Source organism: Topomyia yanbarensis, chromosome 2 (genome assembly GCF_030247195.1).
Source record: "Topomyia yanbarensis strain Yona2022 chromosome 2, ASM3024719v1, whole genome shotgun sequence".
Taxonomy (NCBI): domain Eukaryota; kingdom Metazoa; phylum Arthropoda; class Insecta; order Diptera; family Culicidae; genus Topomyia; species Topomyia yanbarensis.
The window spans coordinates 91,807,383-91,830,754 of NC_080671.1; the positions used below are offsets into that span (position 1 = coordinate 91,807,383).

Sequence of the window (23,372 nt, forward strand, 5' to 3'; positions counted from 1 at the left end):
CCATGCACAGTATTGTTCGACCATACAACGTTTGAGTGAATCAAAACAGTAGCGTCGTTTTCCACTTTGTTTATAGATTGTGATTGCAACCTAGCGGAAACCCATTAACCACACCGTTAAATGCTTGTTTTGGATTGGGCGATCAACAACATACCAGATGATCACCCTACGACTAGTTCTTGATAAAGATTTGTCTTAAATGAGATTCGTCCGGTCTTAATCCGGAACAACACCTGGAATGTACGGCAACGATGATGATGGTGGTCCCCATTTGTGATGAAGATGAAATTTCCTCTTTTACACTGAGCTCAATTGGCAGGTACTTACAACATGAACTTACGAACGAGCATCAGATGGAAAGAAGTTGATGTTTCAAAGCGTTTAAATGTTGCTTTTGAAACGAAACTCCTCCTCTAGCGGATCCTGATCGGTTTGCTCGCTTCAATTGCATAATTTATCGCCGAATAATGCATAACAGCATAACCTAACCCAATCATCTTTCCAATAGCTTCCACTTTAGCCACGAAACCCTGTACTTTCAAAAGACCTCGTTTTGCTTCCTTATCGCATGGATTGCTTCTGCTTTTTTGTTGCTGTTTTGTTGCTTCGGTAGCTACATCCAAATTTACATATAGCTATGGGCTCTTCTGCAATCAGATTTGTGAAAATCTTCAAAACACAGCCCCTTTCCCATGGTATAAAAAGTGTGCTAGAAAAGCCGAATGAAGCAGCAGCGCATCGGGTACCTAGCAACTTCACCAACACACGAACTGGTCCTGTTGAGTAGCTGTAGTAGCCTCATCGCCAACGCAACGCTCCGTGAAGGTAAGAAGGCACCAGCACCAGCACTGCGCCGACGGTGGCTTGGCTACAAAAACAAACGGCTGCCAACGACGCGAACGGATTACGTAACATGCCCAACATTAGCAATTTCTTCACTCGCCATAGATGAAGCATCCAAGTACGGAGTTTTTTTTTCCGCGTACAAACACAACACGCTGGCCCTTTTTAAAACCGTTCGTCGTTGCATCGGACAACAGGTGATTCGAGAAAAGAACATCACCCATAAACAGTAGCCGTCGGAAAAAAAAACTGTCCTACACCAAACAACGACAGTTCCCAGCCACTGGACCTTTTCGCCGGATGGATGCGGTTGGCTGATTTTCCACGTATCAAGCGGAAACATCAAAAGCCGCATGCCGCCACCGTTGTCGAAGTGGAAGAGATCTCAATTTTTCTCTGGCATTTTTCGCGCTTTTTTTTGGTAATTAAGCGACCGATCAACGAACTGCGGCGAGAAAATGACTGTTGTTATTTTTCTGTCCAATTAAACATCTAACGTTATCGAATCTTTCATCCCACCATCACGACGCATCGGAGCGGTTCGCCTAATTTTAGAAATTGAGAGTGAAAACTAAACACACCGTGCGGTCTGTGCATGCGTTTTTTAATCTACCGAGTGATATGAGCTAGTTTTTTTTTCTCAATGATAAAATCAAATTATTCGATGTTTTCTGCATCATGCATCGGCGTTATCTCGCTGGTGTTTCAAATTTCGGTCAACGATGGCTCAGCTGGCTTTTATTCAATTTGTTCCAATCGAATCGAATTTTGAAGATCGAGACTCGTGTCCGTGGGTTTGTTTTCGTGCCGTTGACCACGGTTCGGTCCATTTTTTTTTTTCGGAGTCGTGTTTTGCACGATGGCGCTGCTGTTAGTAGAAAGCTCATGCAGAGTGTGTATTTGATTGTTTTTCATTTGGAAAGAAAGTTAATTCGGTGTTGATCACCGACGATTTTGGATAAATATTTTACAAATCCGCTTGATTTCAAAGAAGCACTTAACATATGAGTTGCGCTGTTAAATTTGGCGAAAATAATCAACATTGATTTGATACATTTTTTGTAGAAATAACAATAATCATTTGGTGTGTACAAGAAAACCAAGACTTGACCTTAAATTTTTATTTAGAATTTGTTGTCCGGCCAAATAAATGCTAGTGAAGTTAATTGATAATTAATTGCTTGTAAAAATAATTACAATAATACAGCCTTCAGTTTGTAGTAATGCTGTATACAACAAGCTTCAACATTGAACGAATCTGCCAGCAGAAGTTACTAGACAGGATTTGCAAAAATTCATCCCCGGAGGTTAAAGCCCCAAACAAAATACCACCTACTAACTCTGAATCAAAGACACAGCATTGGGTTCTTTCTGTCCCATTGAATGTCGATCTCTGAATGGCGAATCTTTTCACATGCATGTTTAATTGCGTTGGGTGCCTTTCTATTCTACGGCCTCTAACCTTTGCCGGGCTCCCCGCATGAACTAGTTTCATCCGGCGCACCGGAATGTTCAAGTCAGCAACGACGACGGACCACCTCTCGCGAAGATGCTATTTTCTAGGCTAAGCCGACATTTCTTTGCCAATGCTGGTTGGAATCGTTGGCACTCTAAACTCGGCATCGATTTTCTTGGCAATCCGTTGTTACTCAACGCAAGAGTGCCCGCCAAAGTTCGAACACGTAAATTGGCGACTGGTTCGATTATGATGATGATTCGCCGGTTCTTGCAGAAGTAGGTATGCGATTTTTTTTTTGCGCGCGCGTGACTTCAGTAACTATTTACTACAAACACTCTGCCTGGTCAGTCGGACTAATTAATAATGCATGAGCATTCGTTTTTTTTGCAGTAGATATGTTTTTCGTGTTTTTTCTGCTTCGCTGTGTCTGTGTTTATCGACAGAATGTGTTTTAGTGGAACAATATTATGTGGCTGACAGGAGAGTTATTGTGTGTATGCAAGGCTTATAACACATAATCGCGGAGAGCTACCCGCAACTCGTCTGGTTTGTTAGATGAGTTTTCGCAGTTTTCTACCAACATTGTTATTTTAATCCCAAGAATCTCAGAACATATTAATCGCATCGACTTCTAGTGAAAATCATTCGCTAAGCAGTAAAGTTAAATCTTCAAACGATTGTATATTGTGATACAAGTCTCATTTGTCATACCGGCTTGAACCTTCGTTCGAATTGGTCACAAATCTTGAGAGCTCCTGGTTTACCTACACGGAAAACCCGCCAATCACAAAAAACGAATATTGCAATTTTTGATTTTTGGTTTGGCTGTTTCAACTAAAAATAGATAATACAGCTAACATTTTTGTTAATTTTCATACCATCAATCAGTTGATTTGAATTGTTGTTTTAGTGGGCTGTCAGTCAATCGAGTAAAGAGACAGCAAAATGCAAAACAATAATCCGGATGATAGAATTAACAAAATTATTAGTTGAAAACTCTTATTGCGTAAGAAAGTTAGTTTATTTTGTTTCTTTATTGAATATGCGTTAAAGGAACAAGATATTTACATGTCAAAAGTGCTAAAAGTATTTTGTAAATTCTATAGCTGCCTAATTTAATCGAGTTCAAGGGTGATCCGAAGGGCTAAATCGTTAGGACATTGTTCAAGTTAAATAGAAAGGTAAGTTCAACATTGAATTATTATTTTCCAAGTGTTTGATTTGCTACAGATGAAACATTCCAACATTGCGTATTGTTAGGCAGAATCCAAAACAAATTGAGTTATGTGTTCAATCTTGTATGATAAATACTAAAATCTTTGATTGGGTATTTGAATCACAGTGTTTACAAGTTCGAGATTGTGTTAACCCCTCCGGCACTCGCGCGAATGGCTCCCGAATGAGCAGCCGCTGCTGAAAGATTTCGCTAGAGTTTCTGAAGGCGTTGCACTAAATACAATGGCGCGAGTGCCGGAGGGTTTGTCTGGTGCTTGTGAAATATTTTGAAGGCCCTATTTTGTGCAATAATTTCCACCTAGTTCAATACTTTGGACCTATAGAAACATTGCGATGTGTAAAACAATGGGATTCAACAGCATAAGTTCAACCAAACTCTCGGAGGTTGCACGAAAGACTCACTAGGGCTTCAAAAACGATTTGTGATTCTTCTGTTACAGCAATAATGATAAAGCGACAGTTGAATCATGAGGAGAAACAGTAGTTGTAAGTATTGGACGTTTTATTATTTCTGCTTCGCACTTTCAAGGTTTATCTGTTTTAAAAACGTTCTATAGATACTCTGAAGTAACACATAAAGTGCTAACCAACTGAAGACATCTTATTCATCATGGTTATTGTCATTGTGGAGCATCATAAATGCTGGCGTGACATTAATTCAGAGGGTCATTGGCACGACAAAAGTTATCAACCTACACCAAAGGCAAGTGCTTACTTTTAATATTACATTAGAAGAAATTTATTGGGACAAGAATTTGTCGAAGTCTCGAAATAGGTTACCCAGTTTACAAAATCTTCAAATTTCATTGAATCCCAGTTATCGCTCAGGATGACAACTATCATCTGGGATGTTGTGACCTTTTAGATTTATATGAATTCTTCCATAATTTTATCTGAATTCTTCCAGGAAAAATCCAAGTTTGACGAAATATTCAAACTAAAGGCGAGCTCATAAAAGTAATTCGAAATGAAGAAGTTTCAATACTAACAGATGAGAACAGATAGATGTTTCTATTTGAGTAGCACATGTTAAAAAATTTGGTCTTTGTAATCCGTCAACATCGATAAAAAATTCGCTTCTGGATGCAAGACTAAACCTGAAAATCAATAAGGGAACCAGGGGCTATTTAGACCTAGCTAAGCACATCGCCCTTGTAGGTGATATGTGAAAGAATTTATCGGTCAAAGTCCTAATTGTTAGTTTGAAGCCTCAGCTACATTTTCGTGCCTTAAAAAGATCATTTGCAACACTCCATGGTAGCGCTAGGCGACGATTTGCAAAACATCCTTTCGATTTCGTTTTTTCATCCAATAAAATAAATAAATTGCTTTACACTTAATCTGGTTGGTCACAGCTTTTGATTGGCACATCATATATTTTCTTTGCTATATCTTGTGTAATTGTCTGCCTAGTCGCAAACCGCCGAATAGCTCCGTACACACATTTCGCACAAGTTTTGAGCATCTTGAAAATATGTTTTCACCCAAAAATTACTCCATAAAATAGGAGCCTTAAACTTTCCAAAACTTACTTTTTCCCCTTTGTCGCTTTAATCAAGGTTTTTACATTATGATTTTTGTTTTGAGGATGGCAAAAATGGAAAACGTTGTATCTCCTTTCTAAAAAAAACCAAAGCATTTGATTCAGCTGTTAAAATTAGAAAAGCGGTTCCACAAATATATACAACGGTCAGAAAGTCTTACGATTTTCTAAGAAATCGAGGGGGTCTGAATTACCCCACGGTCTTTATAGCGCCGGGTACCCCTATTTATATTGTAATAACAAATTATACGTATACTTACAGTGATTCATTTCTTTCTTTATTTCTTTTATCTCGACCATTCTTATTATTTAACGATACGCAAATAGTAAAAAGTTAGCTATTCCTTTGTTTATCATAAGCTGAAACAAGATGTATATACAAAAATATGTCTACTATGAAAAAACCCATGCAGCAGCTGAATTAGTATATACCAAAGACGATGTTTTAAATATAGACACGTGGAGAGAAAAAAAGTGAATTTGGCTCCACGGTTAACTACAATCATTTTGTTCGCCAATTTTGACAATCAGGAGTTTTGTGCAAACATCGAGTGGCTTGTAGTTTGAATGAATACCTGACAAATCCGTTTTTTGAAGTATTTCGCATAATACTCAGTTGTTATGAGACTCAAAAGTGCCTTGCCTACGTTACTGAGCCTGTGTATATGTTTTTCGTTGCACTAGAGAGAATTCGCGGGAATATATCGTAAAGGCAGTTGAATGTCACGATATTAGAAGAGCTCTAGTCGATATAATTCATAATGCTAAATCTTTAGAGCCATACAAAATGAGAAACCAGCCAGTTGGTCAATGCTTCTATAATTTTTAATACTTTTGTATCAGGAAACATATAGTATTTTCGCTGGTGTGTAAACATATTTAAAAGATTCTCTTTTTATTTTATTCTCAATACTCCCCACCCCTACACTCTATCAAAACGTGGTTGAAAATAATAAACAAAGATGGCAAAATTAAATTGGCGACGCGAGCTCCATGGGTCTGCTTAGTAGTAGTAAACTCGTGCGACATATTTCGCAGTATAACTCATAAAGATGGAAAGGTGACCACACTATTACATGTGTGTTTGCGCTTTGTATTGTTTTAAGCTGTTCACAGAGTAAGCAACAGGATACATGCCACATAAAATATTCACTAGGGATTTTGTTCTACCTATTCGAACGCGACAACAGCTACAGCATGTGAATAGCTAAAACAAATCTCATAGCAAATATTTTTGTGACCCTTGGCCTGTTGCATCGTCTGCTGCTCAGCTCTTACGTATTGCCGACTTTTTAAGTGTCTGTTTACTAGAACGCCGAAGTAATACGCTTTTACAAAAACTTAAGGAAACCAACGTTCAATGAAAAAGCTATTAAAATCTGACATACACAAATTAATATTAAGACAAAAAGCAGTTGGTTAAAGTACTCTCTTAAAGCAGAGCTGACCAGTTTTTTTCTCAAGCATACACAAACAAACAAATACAAACTTGCACAATTAAATAATCAAACAAATAAAAACTAAACTACTTAAACGCACATACACACAAACTGACAATATTATAAATACAGACAACCTAATATAAACAAAAGAGATTTTAATACATAAACATATAAAAAATGATGAAAGCCAATAATACTAAAATCAAGAACAATCTCATAATTAAAAACTGCAAAAGTATATGCATCGAGATGTGAATTGGATATAAACAAAATAATATATAAATCAAACACAAACTAACATTCACAAATGTAGGTAAATTAATTGCAACAAACATACATGAATAATAATTCACAAGATACTAAAATCATGAACAAGTTCGCAACAAATATCAAAGAGTATATACGAATACTATATGAAGTATAGAAAACAGCAGCAAATATTTTCAAAAAAAAAAAATTAAAAAATTAATAAATAAGCACACACGTTTCGAAGAAATATCCACATTCAAACAAACATTAAGAATCAATCGCATACAAATGCTCTTGCACATAAGAAGCAAAAACTAAAAAAGGTCACCGCTTCTTGTTTTTAAACAAATTTTTAATTTTTTCTTAAAACAGATTGGCACAGATTGCAAAATGGGCTGTGCACAGATTTCAAGAAATATGACCTGGCATCCCTGGTCATTCCAAACAAGCACGAAACCTGTCAATGGCCCTCGTTCTAGAAGCATTCGCAGCAATTTTCTTCGGGTTGTGTGATTTTGACAGGTCTCGTGCTCGATTGGAAAGACACTGACAAATAAATAAGAAAAAGATAGACATGGCGGGTCTTTATCCAGGGGGATTTAGTGTCTTTCTTTAATCATACATACAGGGTAGCCAGATATAATTTCTTCATATCGGTAGACTCATTAAAGGTTTATGGGTAGTTACCGGTAAGCCGTATTTTTGTTCCAAAAATATAGTAGTGACATAAAATTGTAAAATACTGAAGCACGGAAACGACAAATGATCCTTCGAAGAAATTGAGAAGAAATGTTTTAATTATTAGACCATTCAAAGGTGCTACCACCTGAGATTTCATACCAATCCAAATGAAAAAAAAAAATTGGTGCAGGCTGTGCCCAAAATAAATGAAAATCAGTAGTTTTCGGTATAAATAGGAAAATATCGGTAGTTTTCCCCGGGTCGTCTGTGAAATAGTACTGAAGCCCAACATTCGCAGGACTACCGATAAATTGGTAAATCTGGCCACTCTGCATACATAAAATAAACAAACATCATTAGCGACATCTGTGCGTGGAGAACATTTTCGTTTGTAATGCGCTGCTGCATGGGTCTCTTAAAAAAGCCTTTTCATAAAATATCAAAGAAGCAAGCAGGGTGGCCAGATAAAACTTTAATATCGGTAGGGTCACTAAAAGTTTATCGGTAGTTATCGGTAGGCCGGGTTGTTGTCCCAAAAACGTAGTATTGACGTAGAATTGTAAAATACTGACAACACAGATCTCAGACCAAATCCAACCCAAAAATGAATGTTGAATAGGATGTGTCCAAAATCAATAAAAATCGGTAGTTTTCGGTAGGAATAACAAAATATCGGTAGTTTTGCCTTGGTCGTCTGGAAACGGTAGGGAAGACCAAAATCGGTAGGACTACCGATAAATCAGTAGGTCTGGCCACCCTGGAAGCAAGGCAAGCTATTTCAAATCTCGACAAACATATGATTACGGCCTAAAATCCAACTGTCAAAATCCACTTTGAATGGAAATTCTGGACAACCGTTACTAGTCGAACACAGTTCACAAGAGTTTATGAAAGAGAAAACTTTTCTCTTTCGTTTACTACCAACATTTATAATGACTTTCACAATTTAGTATTTTTTCTCTCAGTTTTGTATCCCTTGACATATTTTATGTCGTGGAAATTGGGTAATTAATTGATGTTGATTGAGAGCGATGAAAAGCTATTTGCCGGAAAAAATCGCGCGGGAGATTATAAATCCCACAAGCCTAATGCACATATTGATACAGAGTTTACCTTCTTTGACAGTTTGCTTAAACGAAACAAAACTTTCGATAGAAAATTTCTATTAGCTGATTATAGTCCTAATTTTCCGCTTAAAATATTTTTCAGACATGTGTGGCCATTTAAAGACAAGTTTTGGCTGCTGGCGATTAACAAATTAAACCGGCATCCCTGAAATGTTCAGCAGAAATGTTGTTATCGTTAATCGTTTGTTTACTAATTTTCTTCAAGATGCAGAATCGGAAAGGTGTCAACATTTTCTACGTTTCAGAGTTCGTCAAATTATTTTTTTTCGAAGCGACAGAAAGAAGATTGGGTGGTGATGTAAATATTTACTCAACACGGGTCCGATCGCCATAATTATTTTTATCACATGCTTACAATCGTCGCTTTGATTGGTTGGTGGTCCTGATTATTTTGCAAGCAAGAAGCAAACGAATAAAAAAATGGCACACGTTTCCACCTTTTTATCTGTGCCAATATGGATAAGAAACAAATTAGTAGCAAGTTTCTTTATTGCTTTATTCAGTTTCTCTGTGTGACTTTATACATATTTCCAAATCATAATAAAGGTAAGTTTTCGAAATGATTTTCAAAGGCATATTATGAATGAATTATGAATTTAATTTCAGGAATATTTATCCGAAAATTTCGATCAAATTTTACAGATGGATCGTGATGCTTTCACTTATTGAGTCAGATAAGTATGTCTATTTTTAAAACTTCTGTTTTCTTTGTGTGTCTTTTTTCAGCGCAGTAATCCAAATGCGATGGTATTATTAAAATCAAAGGTGAGAATAGCAAATTATTATGATGGGTTGTACAGTTTCCTGATTGAACGACGACCGATGGATACAGCCAGCCGTTAAACCAACAAGATAGTACCATATCTAAGTAGGTAGTATATTTATATTTCCTGTGGCGGGTTTAGAATGGATGCAGAGGAAAAAGATAAAGGTTTTTTTATTAGAAAAAATGCACATTCAGCTAATAACTCATTCATGTTTGACTAAAACTTTTCTAAATCCAAATTGTAAGCCGAATTGTTATCCATTTAGTGAAATTGTACACAAAATGAAATTAAATTCGTTGTGAAATTATCACTAAACTCACGTTTTAGTGGACTCCCTATGCTCCCCTGATACACAATTGCTACTGAATTGTTAAGTAGGTGACAATTATGTATCATAGAATAACAAAAGTAGATATATCACCCATTTAACGCACAGTAAGAAATGAAAATGATAATTCGAATGTGGTTGGAGCACGCGCGTGTTGCACAATGTCTAGAAGTTCCCATGAGAGAATATAAACTAACCAACTATGCTTGGTTGTCAATGATTTTAAATTAGGTTATGTAGAGGTAGTTTTGATAAGATGAATGTTTAGTAATTATGAATGTTATCATAATTTAAACTAAGAATATTATTTATAAGACATAAAGAAATGGCAGGTATGAATCTTTAGACAGCTAAATATTAATAATTATCAGTTTGGATAATTTCCTTAAGTGGGGGTTTCCAGTTCTACAAGTTTAATTTTTTGAGTGGATAGGCAGTTATGTATTGTTGTTGAGTTGGTAATTTTGCATTCACATTAATCCATTTAAAATGGAGTAATATTTATTTCCATTCTAGATCATTAATGCGTATTGGATCAGACATTCTCGCGAACAATACTTCCGAACATTCCAGCCACGCCCAAGATGAATTGTTCTTTTGGCGCTCTGTTGTATTTCGACGGGATTGCAGTTTTTTCCGTTTTTATATGACAACCAATTATTTATAATATTTATATATATTTAACAGTAATTTTCTTATTTATCATGTCATGGAATAATAAAAATAATATAAATATTTGATATCTATTATTCCAAATCACAAATCCAACCTAGAATTTACAAAATAATTAGCTGGTACAACTTTTTGGCCGACGAAATCAAAAAAAAAATTGATTAAAATACCAAAATCGCTTTTAATTTTCAACAAACATATTGACTGTTACGACTGGTTGCGAATTATTAAATCAACAAACCAGTTGATTGAAACAACCATCTTAGTTTTAGTTTTCAACTCGTAATATTCTTAAAATCAACAACAACATTAGTAGATACAACTCATTTGATTAGCTGATTCAGATGATGTGTGTCTTTGCTAACTGACAGCATTGTATTTTCAACTAGATGTTTTAGTTGTTTCAGCCACTGTTTTGTTGACACAAAAACAAAAATGACAGTTTAGAAAAATCAACAATCGTTTAGCTGTACCAAATTTTAACCAATCGATTTCAGAAATTCGACTAATAATTTAGTTGCTATGCGATCGAGAGCGTTTCCGTGTAGAGTTTTACAACAGCAACAGTCTTTCTCAAGACTACCTACTTTTTCTACTCAGTCAGTCTTTTTAAAGACTAAACCATTTTTCAAGAACAATTCAGCCTAAAGAGATATTTAATTCTTCCAACATGCCTGGGTCCTCCCAGAAAGGCCGTGTGCCAAAAATTAAAGCTAAACGGAAAAGGGTATCTTCTCCACCCGAAAATTCAACTGACTGCAGCAACTCATTCGATGTTTTATCCGAATGTGAAGCTGATGAAATTTCTAAATTTCCTCGCATTGCGCATAATGCCAATGAGAAGAAAACGCAATCACCTCCGCCTATAACAGTGATGATCTTCGACTTCAAAGCCTTTCGATGTTCCTTCCGGACGTGAAAGTCTCTTTTCAGATTGGTCGAAGAGGAGAATGTCGAGTTACAGTGGAGGAATTGATTGGCCATAAGACTACTCCAGTATCTTACGGAGAAGTTATATAAATTTTATTCATATGATTTCAAGACAGATAGACCATTCAAGGCTGTCTTGAAAGGGCTACCACAAGGTCAAATTTTGGATGAAATATCCAACGAATTGAAAGATTTACTTGGCTTTTCTTCTTCACAAGTTATTCTTATGAAAAGAATGGCTAGCGACGATAACACGTCAGTACGCTCTGGAATTATCCAGGAGCTTCATTTAATTCATTTTAACCGTAATGAGGTTAATAATTTGAAAGAATTTGTAAAAGCACGTTTTATGTTCCACGTGCGAGTAAAGTGGGAACATTATAGACGACATGGGGACAGAATTCAAAATCTGACCCAGTGTCGTAGATGCCAAGGCTTTGGACACGGCACAAACAATTGTCATTTGAATTCCAAATTGAAGATCTGTGGTGATAAATCGCACACGAAAGATACTTGTCCGGTGAAAAAAACCACAAAAAGTTTCAAATGCGCTAATTGTAGCGAAAATCATAAATCGAATTTCTGGGGTTGTTCGAGAAAAAATATAAATTCTCGTTCTAGAGTACAAAAAAAATAAAGAATGTACCTACTTCTCCAGGTACACTTCAAGAAAATACGTCCAAACGAGTTAATCCGATGCAAAATAGATTAACAACTTCTACCTCCGTCACACCATCCTACAATGGTGTGTCATCTTATGCTTCAGTGGCAGGTAACAAGGCCAAAATAACGGCTACCGTTACCACGCCTACAAACTCGTTTACACCCAACGCTTCCTTTAGTTCAATGGATCTAGGTAGCGTAACGGAAGAAAAATTAAAACACTTGCAAGACTCTATGTTACCTATGATGATTGCTATGTTAAATTCTACCTCCATGTTTGAAGCTTTTCAAGCGGGGTGGGAATTTGCTAATAAAATTGTAATGAAATTAAAGTTTAACAATGACTTTAAATAATCATTTAAATTTATTAAATTGGAATGCTCGTTTACTAAAAACGTGCGAAGACGAATTTTTCAACATCTTGAGGATACATAATGTCCACAGAGCCGCAGTGACCGATTTTTTTTTTAAAGCCAAATATTAAATTGAAGAGTAACTCTAATTTTGTTATTCATCGATTTGATCGAATTGTTGGATTCGGCGGAGGAATCGCAATAGCGCTTAATCGCAGGATCAAATATTCCGTTACGCCGTCTCTTGACACCAAGGTGATCGAGAGTTTGGGTATCGAAGTTGAAACCGATCTTGATATCGTTTTTATTGCTACAGCCTATTTGCCTTTTCAGTGCACTGGCGAGCAAATTAATTTCTTGAAAGGAGACTTACAAAAACTTACAAGAAATCGGTCGAAATTCTTCATAATCGGTGATTTTAACGCCAAACACCGAGCCTGGAACAATGCTCAATTCCAACGGTTAACTACTTTTTAATGATTTCTCTGCTGGTTATTATTCAATTTTGTTCCCGAATAGTCCTACGTGCTATTCGTCTGTAAGGAATCCATCAACATTTGATTTGGTTTTGACAGATCAAAGTCACCTTTGTAGCGAATTGATTACACATGCTGACTTTGATTCTGATCATCTTCCAGTAACCTTTTCACTTTCTCAAGAAGCTGTTTCCAATCCCATTAGCTCAGTGTTCAATTATCACAAAGCGAATTGGGAAAGGTTCAAAACTTATATTGAGAATAATTTTAATCATGACCTTGATTTACAAAATAAAGCTGACATTGATACGGCATTACAAAATTTAAGTAATTCTATAGCTGATGCTAGAAATTTATCAGTACCGCAAACCGGGGTGACATTGATCACTTTTCGAAGTAATCATTACATATTTTTAGACGCAACACATTTTTTTCAAATTTAATATTTTTAAACCATGTACTGATGTATGAAGAACAAGATTGGATGGTTTTACCTAAAATTGTCCGCTGACAGATATTTTTTAAAAAATGATTTCTGTTTTCGTGTTCCGGGGTGACTTTGATAACCTGCATGTTCATCCACATTAAGTTATTGATGTCAATGTTTTTCATTCAAATGTTTGTTTAAACTAATTCTGGAAAGATACTAATTGTTAAATAGATGTTAATTGGTATTATACAAAGTATTTAAATGTACTTAAAATTCGAGTAACCAATATTCGTATAATTTGTGTCCAACTAGAATAAAAGATTCTGAAAAACTTTAAAACTGCCAAAATTGTTTTATTTCAGTGCTTTATCGATATACAAAAAGTTTCATTCATTTTAACACATTATAATATTGAACAATAAAGAAAATGTTATGAATTTTAGCTTAAAATAATTTAAAATAATTGCCAACTAGTTTTACAAAAAATGTATTTAAAATAAACAAACTCTTAAAACTAAATTTGGCATATTCCAATCTAAAGGAAAATAAAAACTCGCCTGTAATTTATTACTTTTGCTCAAATCTGAGATCTATTTGTTTTATAAAAAATAGACACTTCACGAAGCTTCGTAAAAATAATGTAAAGTCAAATTTTGGTTTTTTGTAGTTTTTGTACCCAAAAACCGAACAATATACTCAAAAAGTATAACAAATCAGTATTTTATAAGTTTAGAGTAAAAATCATTCTAAATTAAAATGATTCGATCGACTATTCTGGTTTAATAAGCAATCTACGAAAAAAGTTTCGAGTGATCAAAGTCACCCCGATGATCAAAGTCACCCCGGTTTACGGTACCAACAACACAGAAAAAATTTAATACTCCTATTATTGACGACGATCTTCAACTTCTGATTCGCTTGAAGAATGTTCGAAGACGTCAATATCAACGTTCTCGTGATCCTGCTATGACATGTATCTATCAGGATCTACAAAAAGAACTTAAGCATAGATTCACAGTCTTAAGAAATGAAAATTTCGCGAAAGAGGTTGAACAAATCAAGCCAAATTTTTAACCTTTCTGGAAACTTTCTAAGGTTCTTAAGAAACCTCAGAAACCAATTCCAAAAAAAAAAAAAAAATGCCAAGATTATTCCTATTTTGAAGCCAGATAAAAACCCAGCAGAAGCATCTAGCTATCGACCAATTAGCTTACTCTCTTCTATTAGTAAATTATTTGAAAAAATCATCCTAACTAGAATGATGACACATATCAATGAGAATTCTATTTTTCTTCCTGAGCAGTTTGGATTTCGTATTGGACATTCAACTACTCATCAACTTGTGAGAGTAACTAACATGATAAAGGCAAATATCTCAGAGGGCTATTCCACTGGAGTTGCTCTTCTAGACATCGAAAGAGCTTTCGACAGTGTTTGGCACAAAGGATTAATTGCGAAAATGTGGGATTTCAATTTTCCAATTTACATAATAAAGATAATCAAAAATTATCTTACTAACCGTACCCCACAGGTTTCTTATCAGAATTGTAAATATAATAAGCTACCCGTTAAAGCAGGCGTCCCTCAAGGATCAAGCGTCGCACCAATCCTATACAATATTTTTACCGCTGATCTTCCAAATCTACCTACAGGCTGTAAAAAGTCACTTTTCTGTGATGATACTAGCATCTCAGCCACTGGGAGGAGTCTTCGTATTATCTGCAGTCGACTGCAACGAAGTTTGAATATTTTTAATGATTACCTGAAAAATGGAAAATTTCCACTAATGCGGCAAAAACACAATTGATTGTGTTTCCGCATAAGCCAAGAGCTTCTTCTCTTAAATCAAATAATAACCATATTATTAAATTTAATGGTTTGAATTTTACGTGGTCAGATCAAGTTAAATACTTGGGTTTGATTTACGATAAAAAACTCAATTTTAAGGATCACATTGAAGGAATCCTAACAAAATGCAACAAATATATAAAATGTTTATACCCTCTTATAAATAGGAATTCTAGGTTCTGCCTAAAGAACAAACTATTAATTTATAAACAAATATTTAGACCGGCAATGCTATATGCAGTTCCGATCTGGGCAAGTTGTTGTGCTACTATTAAGAAAACGCTTCAAAGGATTCAGAATAAAATTCTGAAAATGATTTTGAAGCGTCCTCTCTAATTTAGCACAAATGAGTAGCACAGACTCGCAAACATAGAAACATTAGAAATTATGACGAACAGTATTATAAACAACTTCCGACAAAAATCGTTGTAATCTTCAATAGCAACGATTAGCTCTCTTTATAGTTTATAAGTTGGTTTATAAGATTTGTTTAGCTCCTTATTCACAAGACAAGTAGGTTTAAAACATCCTACTGGAAAAAAAACTTAACTGCGAAAGCATATTGTATCTTAATAATAATTATCTGAATCATGTAAACAATAGGGATGAAAAGTCACCACTTGTGGCTGAACACCCAATATACTGAATTAGAAATGTAATGCAAACAAAACAATATAATCAAATTGAAAATAATATATATAAAAGAAAGTCTCATTTGTCGATCAAAATGCGTTACATTTTGACTTCGTCTCACCAGAATCCGGCACTAACTTAGGGCGGTGGTCAGCTATTTTCGCCCGCGTCCCTTATCACCTATTTTTATTCGGTGATTCATCAACAGTGCAGTCTTTGAAAATTAACACATTTTGTTATGCAACAATTTTTATTTACTAGTCTTCATTTAATTATATTCAGAATTGCACATATTTTGTCGCATGTAATTTTTTATGTTGATGGCATTGTAAGGGAACATGTATTCGCCGGGTGATGCCAATCGAGCTGATATTTCTTTAGACTGAGCAATCTAATTTCTTTGTTTGTTTAGTGTTTCCCGAGCAAACGAAAAGCCCATAATACCCCCATGCTCATGGGGTTTGACATGGGTGTTTGAAATGGGTTCAACCCATGAAAACACCATCACCATGGTCCTATAGATCCCATATAAAATACCATATGTTGGTGTATTTATGGGTTATTGAGACCATTTTATGGTGTCTTGACGGTTATGAATTTAGGCACGGACCATGTTTAAGGTCTTTTCAAGGGGCTATGTGGTGTTTGAACCCATAAGTATTTGCTCGGGTTAATTGACCAACTAGGGAACTAATCCACTGGGCATTTTGTATGCGTAGGGGATACGCATGGTCTTGTCTAAGTGGAATGATGACTGCACACCACGAATAACAAATGTATTATTATAATATTCATTGGTTTATTTTAGTGCATTAAATCATCAATTAATTATAATAATTGCTCTCATTTTATTGAGTTCTTTCATATACTTGTGAGTAGCACATGCACTATATTTTTTATTGTCATGTTAAACATATTTCATGAGTATCTTAGAGTTTGATTATTGAAGTGAAAGTGGACAAAACCAGGAGTCCCTTCGTTATTTCGTACCCGTGTGCATGCCATCGGCTGTATATTCGACTTACATAGTTAGTCGTTTCAGGTATTTCGGTAGTGCTTATTTTGTACCGGTTCAATTGCGCTTACAGAATGTTCAAGACATTTATTGCACATGCACTACATTTTTAATTGCCGTGTTAACCATATTTCATCATGTGCGTAATAATGTTATTGATTATAAGCTAGATTTACTGGCTTTTCAGCTTTTTTCGGACAGTTTTGTTGGAACGGTTGATTTATAATGCGGAATTAATCATTCGTTCTAGTTGGACGGGCCGCAGAGACCGATAATCCAGTAAACCTTCATACGATCGTCTTCCTAAGTCATTTTATTATTATTAGTTTATTTAAGATGCTCAGCACAGATATTGGCTATTTGCATCTATTTTCGAGAATATACAATTTGAAAATTACAATTATTATCTTATATACTAAGGTTAGAGTAATTTTTTAATTTCCTTATAAATGTTTGCTTCTTTCAAGAACTTAAGTACCCTATCGTTATGTTCTACATTATCTCCTAGGCTTTGTAAGTTTACACGGTGCTTGACACTTAAGTTATGGTATTTCCTGCATTCATTTAGTATATGGGAAACTGATATATTCACGTGACATAAATCACACTCTGGTTGATCCTCACCTTTAAACATATGCTCGTGAGTCAGTTTGGTATGACCAATTCTGAGTCTTGTTAACACAACAGATTCTTTCCGCAATTTTCTATTGGAAGTTTCCCAAGCTTTTGCGGTGTATTTAATATCCCTCAATTTATTTACCCGACACGATATGCCACTGTGATTCGCTAGAGGTTATAATAGCTTTGTTAACCCTTTCATGCCCAACTTTTTTCTAGTGCATGTAGGATTTCTAAACTATTTTTCCTTGAAAACGGTGGGGCCAATAAACACAAAAAACAATTTTTCATAAAAATAGGAGCTTCCCTCGCAGTGCTAGAAGCTGCTCAAATTTTTACCTTCCAATGCTCATTACAATTATCCTAGTTTTTTTTACCAAAGTCCACTTCCGTGGAAAACGTAGCCAAAGGCACTCTAAATTGATAAGTTTTATCAGTTTTCAATAATATTGCAACATAACGAAGATATATGAAAAATTCATTTACCGTCGTCAACTTAAACTGTCCCTGGCAGCACTGCTCCATTGGAATCCAATCAGACTAACTGCAATAACTTCACTTCTAGAGCTGATCCTTGTAACTGTTAGTACTCAAATGAAAGGCAATAGACACAATTATTAGCCTTACTTGTTTTTGTGTGCCAATCTTACCTCAATGAAAAGTTATAGCTGTTTAAAAACGTTGTTGTCCACAAACAACATGGGCATGAATGGGTTAATATAAGTTGCTACTTCAGCTAAGGTTTTTTGTAATGGTCTTAGCTAGGGTGTCAACAGTATTTTTTCCTATGATTTCCACATGACTTGGGATCCAGGCGAACTTAACTGTTTTCCCTGTGAACAGTACAATTGTTCGTTTATAATTTGTACTAGTGAGTTATCTGAATACAGATTATCGATTCCTTTCAGCAAAGCAACTGAATCAGAGAGTATAAGGAAATTAGTGGTTATGTCATTTGCCTTGATGGTCGTCATAGCTTGCTGAATGGCTACTAATTCAGCAGAATAGATGGAAGTTTGAATTGGGAGTTGGTGTTGGGTGTCGTGATTATGGCTATATGTAGCACAGCCAACTCAATCATCCATTTTCGATCCGTCTGTATATACAAATTCAGAAATACTTGTTTATATTCGATCTCAGATGCATTGTTTTTAGTTTTTTTTGCTATTGAAGTATCTATTGACATTTTATGGTCCCCCTTTGAGATAAAAGCTTTAGTTCCTGCTTATATGGGAATTTCTTATGAAACTGGACGGTTCACAATATATTTCCGTAACCATAAAACCGATCTGTACAAAATTTCATAGCAGTCTATAATAATAATATACTTTTCTTTGGAGACTAAGTTTATGAAAATCGGCCCAACCATTTGATGTGGAATTTTTTAATTTTGAAAGATGGTTCGGTTTGAATAGGAGTTTTCTCTGTGACCACACTCCACAACCCGTAACTCCGCAACAGAAGATCGGATCGAAATAAAATTTAAAAACAGTTTTTGCGGACGCCCCGCCATTCATTTGAGGTTGAATTTGGTCTAATCGGTCCAGTCATCGCTGAGAAATCGATGTAACTGTTATGTTGAATTTGGGTACTTCCGCCGGAACTTCCGGAACCGTCAATGGTGGCCAATGTGGCCAAAGAGACTTTGAATGACTGTTAGTTACCTAGAATTACAAATGCAAACAGTTGTGGACACTTTATGGAAAAAAATTCCCCTTTTTGAATTTATCGCCATATACGTTGAAATTGGGATTTGCTGCGTGTTCGAACTCATCACCCTGTAATTCCGGAACCGGATGTCGGATCGATTGGAAATTCAATAGCAGCCAGTGGCAACGCTGTTCCTTTCATTTTAGACCAAGTTTGTAAAAATCGGTGAATTATTCACTGAGAAATAGGTATGACATTAACTTAGGGACTTTACAAGTTCCCTGGGTGCATCAGGAACCGTCCATAGATGGCCAATGTGTTCAAAGCGACTTCGATGGGTTATTAATAATCTAAACATGCAAGTCCAAGTAATGTTGCACACATTTTAATATGTATTGCATCATTTGGACGTCATAGTGGTACCAGTTTATATGGGAATTTGCTGTGTGATCGTACTCTTCAACCCGTATCTCCGGAACCGGACGTCAGATCAACAAAAAATTCAATAATAACCTTTCATTTGAGACTAAGTTTGTGCAAATCAGTCCAGCCATCTCTGAGAAAAATCGGTGAGATTGTTTGACACATATATACATACATACATACATACATACATACATACATACATACACACAGACACAGCCTCCCCGAAGTAATGCCGCAAGGTAGTGCCGAGGATGAATCAGGTTCTTGACAAGAGCAGTGGTTTTTTAGCGTGGTCGGGTGATGGTAGCCCAAACCCTTTCGCTGAGACATTAGGGTTTTTGTACATTTTCCCTGTCTCGGGGTTTTCTTGAAATTTTTTTTACTGCTCTCAAAAAAAAACCCTCTTTTAATCCACCTAGTGGTGCAATTGCGCCTTTCTCATTTATCCAAACTATGATTCAGTAGATGGTTTTGTTCAATAGAATTGTGGAAATGTCTATTACATTCTTATTTCACTTAGCACGTATCCAACGACTACCACGAAAGTTGACGCAGACTCATTTTAAACAAAAAAGTATAGGGGAGACCGGGCTTAGCATGCGGTGTTTTCAGTTTCCATTTTTTACCGCTTTGATCTTGCAAAATAGATCATGCGACTGTAGCCAACATCCCTAAATTTTATCACAGTGTTGGTTGCATTGTCTTTGTTTTTATAGACAAAAATGTGTAACGCGGAAATCCCGCCTATTTACCCCGGCCCACGCTGTATGTATAAATACGCCAGAAAATGGAGATTCAATTATATCAAAGGTTCGTGCTGAATGTCTTTTCAATATAATTGTATATTAACCGACAATTGTCAATATATTTGAGTCTGAATACCCCGGAATTTTACTTTGACGCGTATTCCATATTCAAAAGCATATTTTCGAATAACTTCAGGCGATTGGACGAAGTAAATATCCCCTGCATTGACGAGATACACAACGTTTTACTTTGGAGTGAATTCCAAAAATAAAAATATTTGATGACTACATTTGCACTGTAAATAGTAGCGCCAACTTGCCCCGCGTGCGTCACCGCCAACTTACTTCAACCGCATATTTTACAAAAAAATATTTAATAATAACTTTAATTCATGGATAGATTTAATATCTATACGGATATTGAAAGCTCTTTTTACGCACTATCGAAAAATAAAATTAATTGGGAAATAGATTTAAAATCACCCTAAATAACACAAAGTGTTTAAAATTTAAAACATTTACTTGGTATGCTCGAAAACACAATATCGCCCACAACTTTTACAAAACAAAATGTTTAAAAAATACATTGGATTATGGGTTTCACATAACTTGAGGTGCACAATGAGAGGCAGCGCTATATGTCTAATAGAAACGAAGCCAAAGGGATTCCGCCAATTTACCCCAACCACCAACTAGCCTCGGGCTAATATTTAATTAACTTAATCAACATTAGTTCAATGTTATCTTCATGTGATTATATTTGGAAATGCTGGTGGAATGGGTTTGGAAGTGGAGCGGGTGGGGGTTTAGTAGGAGGATGCGTCAAAAATCCTTCGTCTTATTTCGGTATACGGGGTGGATGAAGGAAATGCGGATGTGAGGGTGGTCCAAAGGGAGAGGAGTGATGAAGGAGCGAGGTGTGAGGGCAAGGGTGGGGGGGGTGGGTGCTGAGTGGCGACACAATACTCAACCGTAAATGTTGCCTTTAGTTTGAGAATTGGTTTGAAAACATCGGTTCAGTGATCACCGAAGAACCGATGTGACTTAAATTGTGGAATATGCCCGGAATCCGGGACTTCCAAAATCGTCAATAGTAGACAATATATCCAAATAATGTTTGATTGGCAATCAGTGAAGTAGACGTGCGAAGCGAAGTAATTTGGTGGCCATTTCTGCGGTGTTACGATTGTACCGATTTACATGGGAAATTCCAGTGTAACCTTTCTAACCAACCTGTAACTCCGGAACCAAAAGTCAGAACCGAATAAAATTCAGCAGCACTCAATGGCATTACTGTATCTTTCATTTGAAATCAAGTTTACAAAAATCGGTAGAGAACGGACATAGAAATATTGGAAACTAGGACGAATAGTATTATACACAATTTCCGATACAAATCGATGTACCTAATCATCAATTGCAACGATAAACTCTTCTAATAGAATTTTAGTTAGCTTTAATGTATCTTTATATTTGTTCCTCTGGACAAGTGAATAACTAGAACAGGTACACTATGTTGACTGAATACCTAATATATTGAATTTGAAATGTTATATTAGAATCGAACAAAATTAATATACAAAAAATACTGGTGCCAAATTTAATAATATTGGTAGTAAAGTCACATTGTTCGCTCAAAGATTGTTTTTTGGTTTCAAATATTCCAGAGATACAACAAAGAATATATCAAAAATGGATTATTTTTACGCCTAATATGCAGTATTAAAGTATATTTGTCAAAAATCATTCAAGTGTCGCTTACCTTAAGCTTAGTAACTCCACACCTCTCATCGTCATCTTCAGCTGTTGCTTCAGGAGTCCCTGACCAAAATGCACTTTTTCCAATAAATCACTTTTATTATTTCAACAACTCTTTTTCCACGACATCCAAATTTCACTTTCTTCTTCAATAAAAAATTCTGAAAATTTACAAAACAATGAAAAAATAACAGATAATGAAAATAGTTTTCACATTTCCGAATTGTTATCTGAAATCATTGGAATGGTCACTGTGTTCGCCTATCCGGTTGAGCGTTTCACAAAACATTCACGACAGCTCCATGTGGTCAAATGCAGTCAGGAGATTTCAAGTAAAAGCCACGAAACAACTCCCAACCGCACAGATCATAAATCACTGCCAAGCCAACACCTTCGCTGCTGTGTCGTGTTGGTTTCGGTCACTTTGTGTCTCACAAAGGTTTTAGATGTTTGCATAAACGGCAAGCCAAATCCCTGAGCCGCTTCCTCCTGAATAAAGCCGCACTGCACAATCCACTCGAGAGCAGAAATCGCGACAAACTGGACGGGAAATTGCGTCCAGCTGGTGGTTTTCCTCTCTGTTTTCAAGACACAAACACACACTCACACACTTACTGCAGCGCAAGATTAACCTCCACCAGGAGGATGGCTGCGGGTCGTCTGTTCGTAGCCTTGGATCCCCTTCTCGAGGAAAAGGGAGCCACACTCTACCACCAACCAACACTCACTGCAACTCGTTTTTGGCGAAGGAGGGAGTTTTTGACACACTCTCGGAACAGCACGGCAAAATGGTCAATTTCGCGTGCTCTCGCTGCGACGACTTCACTGCGACTGGTCTGCGGGCGAGTGATTCTTGGGAGCTTTAACGAAACCAAAAGTTCACCACTGAAAGTAAAACTAATATATCGCCTGGCGTACTTCTTCGCGGTAAAACACACACACCGCCGCCGCCGACGTCGCCACCGGAGAGATTCACCAGTAGGAACTGGTTTCACTCATCCAGAGAATAGCGAGTAAACTTTTCTGCAAAACTTGCGAGAGACTTTGTTATTACAAAACGACGAACCTTATGCCGGTTCGCTTTCTGCGCGTGAATCTCCTAACCGTTCGGCGGGTGCGAAATGAATGATAGGTTTGTGAGTACCGCATGGGGGTTTTAAGATCAAGTCGTGATTCAGCGCTGAATTTTCCGAGAGCAGAGTGTGTAGCATCTTTCGCGAGAGGAGTCCGACCGTGAGTGGTTCACATAGGTTGCGGGAGGCTGTCGTAACAGGAGAAAGTTTCTTGTCACGATCGTGGGGCTCTGGGACTTGGGGTTGCTTGGATGCTGCAGAAGCCGCACAGATTTGCGAACAGACCGGCTGCAGATAAAGTTGGAGAAATCGGAAAACATTGCTTGTTTTTTTTATTATTTTTCGTTGTAATTTCTGCATGGGATTTTAACTATCGATAATAGATCATAATCTTATTTGACAGTTG

At 36.3% G+C, this 23,372-nt stretch overlaps 1 protein-coding gene across 8 annotated transcripts in view; it reads right to left on the reverse strand.

The window, feature by feature from the left end:
- Positions 1-23,008, reverse strand: part of LOC131678823 (uncharacterized) — a 189,778-nt gene extending 166,770 nt beyond the window's left edge. Inside the window, exons 1-2 of one of the 8 annotated variants that reach the window (XM_058959180.1) lie at positions 22,960-23,008; positions 21,898-22,054 (exon numbers count right to left, since the gene is read on the reverse strand). In XM_058959180.1, coding sequence (XP_058815163.1) covers positions 21,898-21,932 — 35 coding nt within the window. In that variant the 5' untranslated portion in view covers positions 21,933-22,054; positions 22,960-23,008. The other 7 variants (XM_058959178.1, XM_058959173.1, XM_058959177.1 and 4 more) reach the window with 7 other exon arrangements.
- Positions 23,009-23,372: the final 364 nt, after the last annotated feature.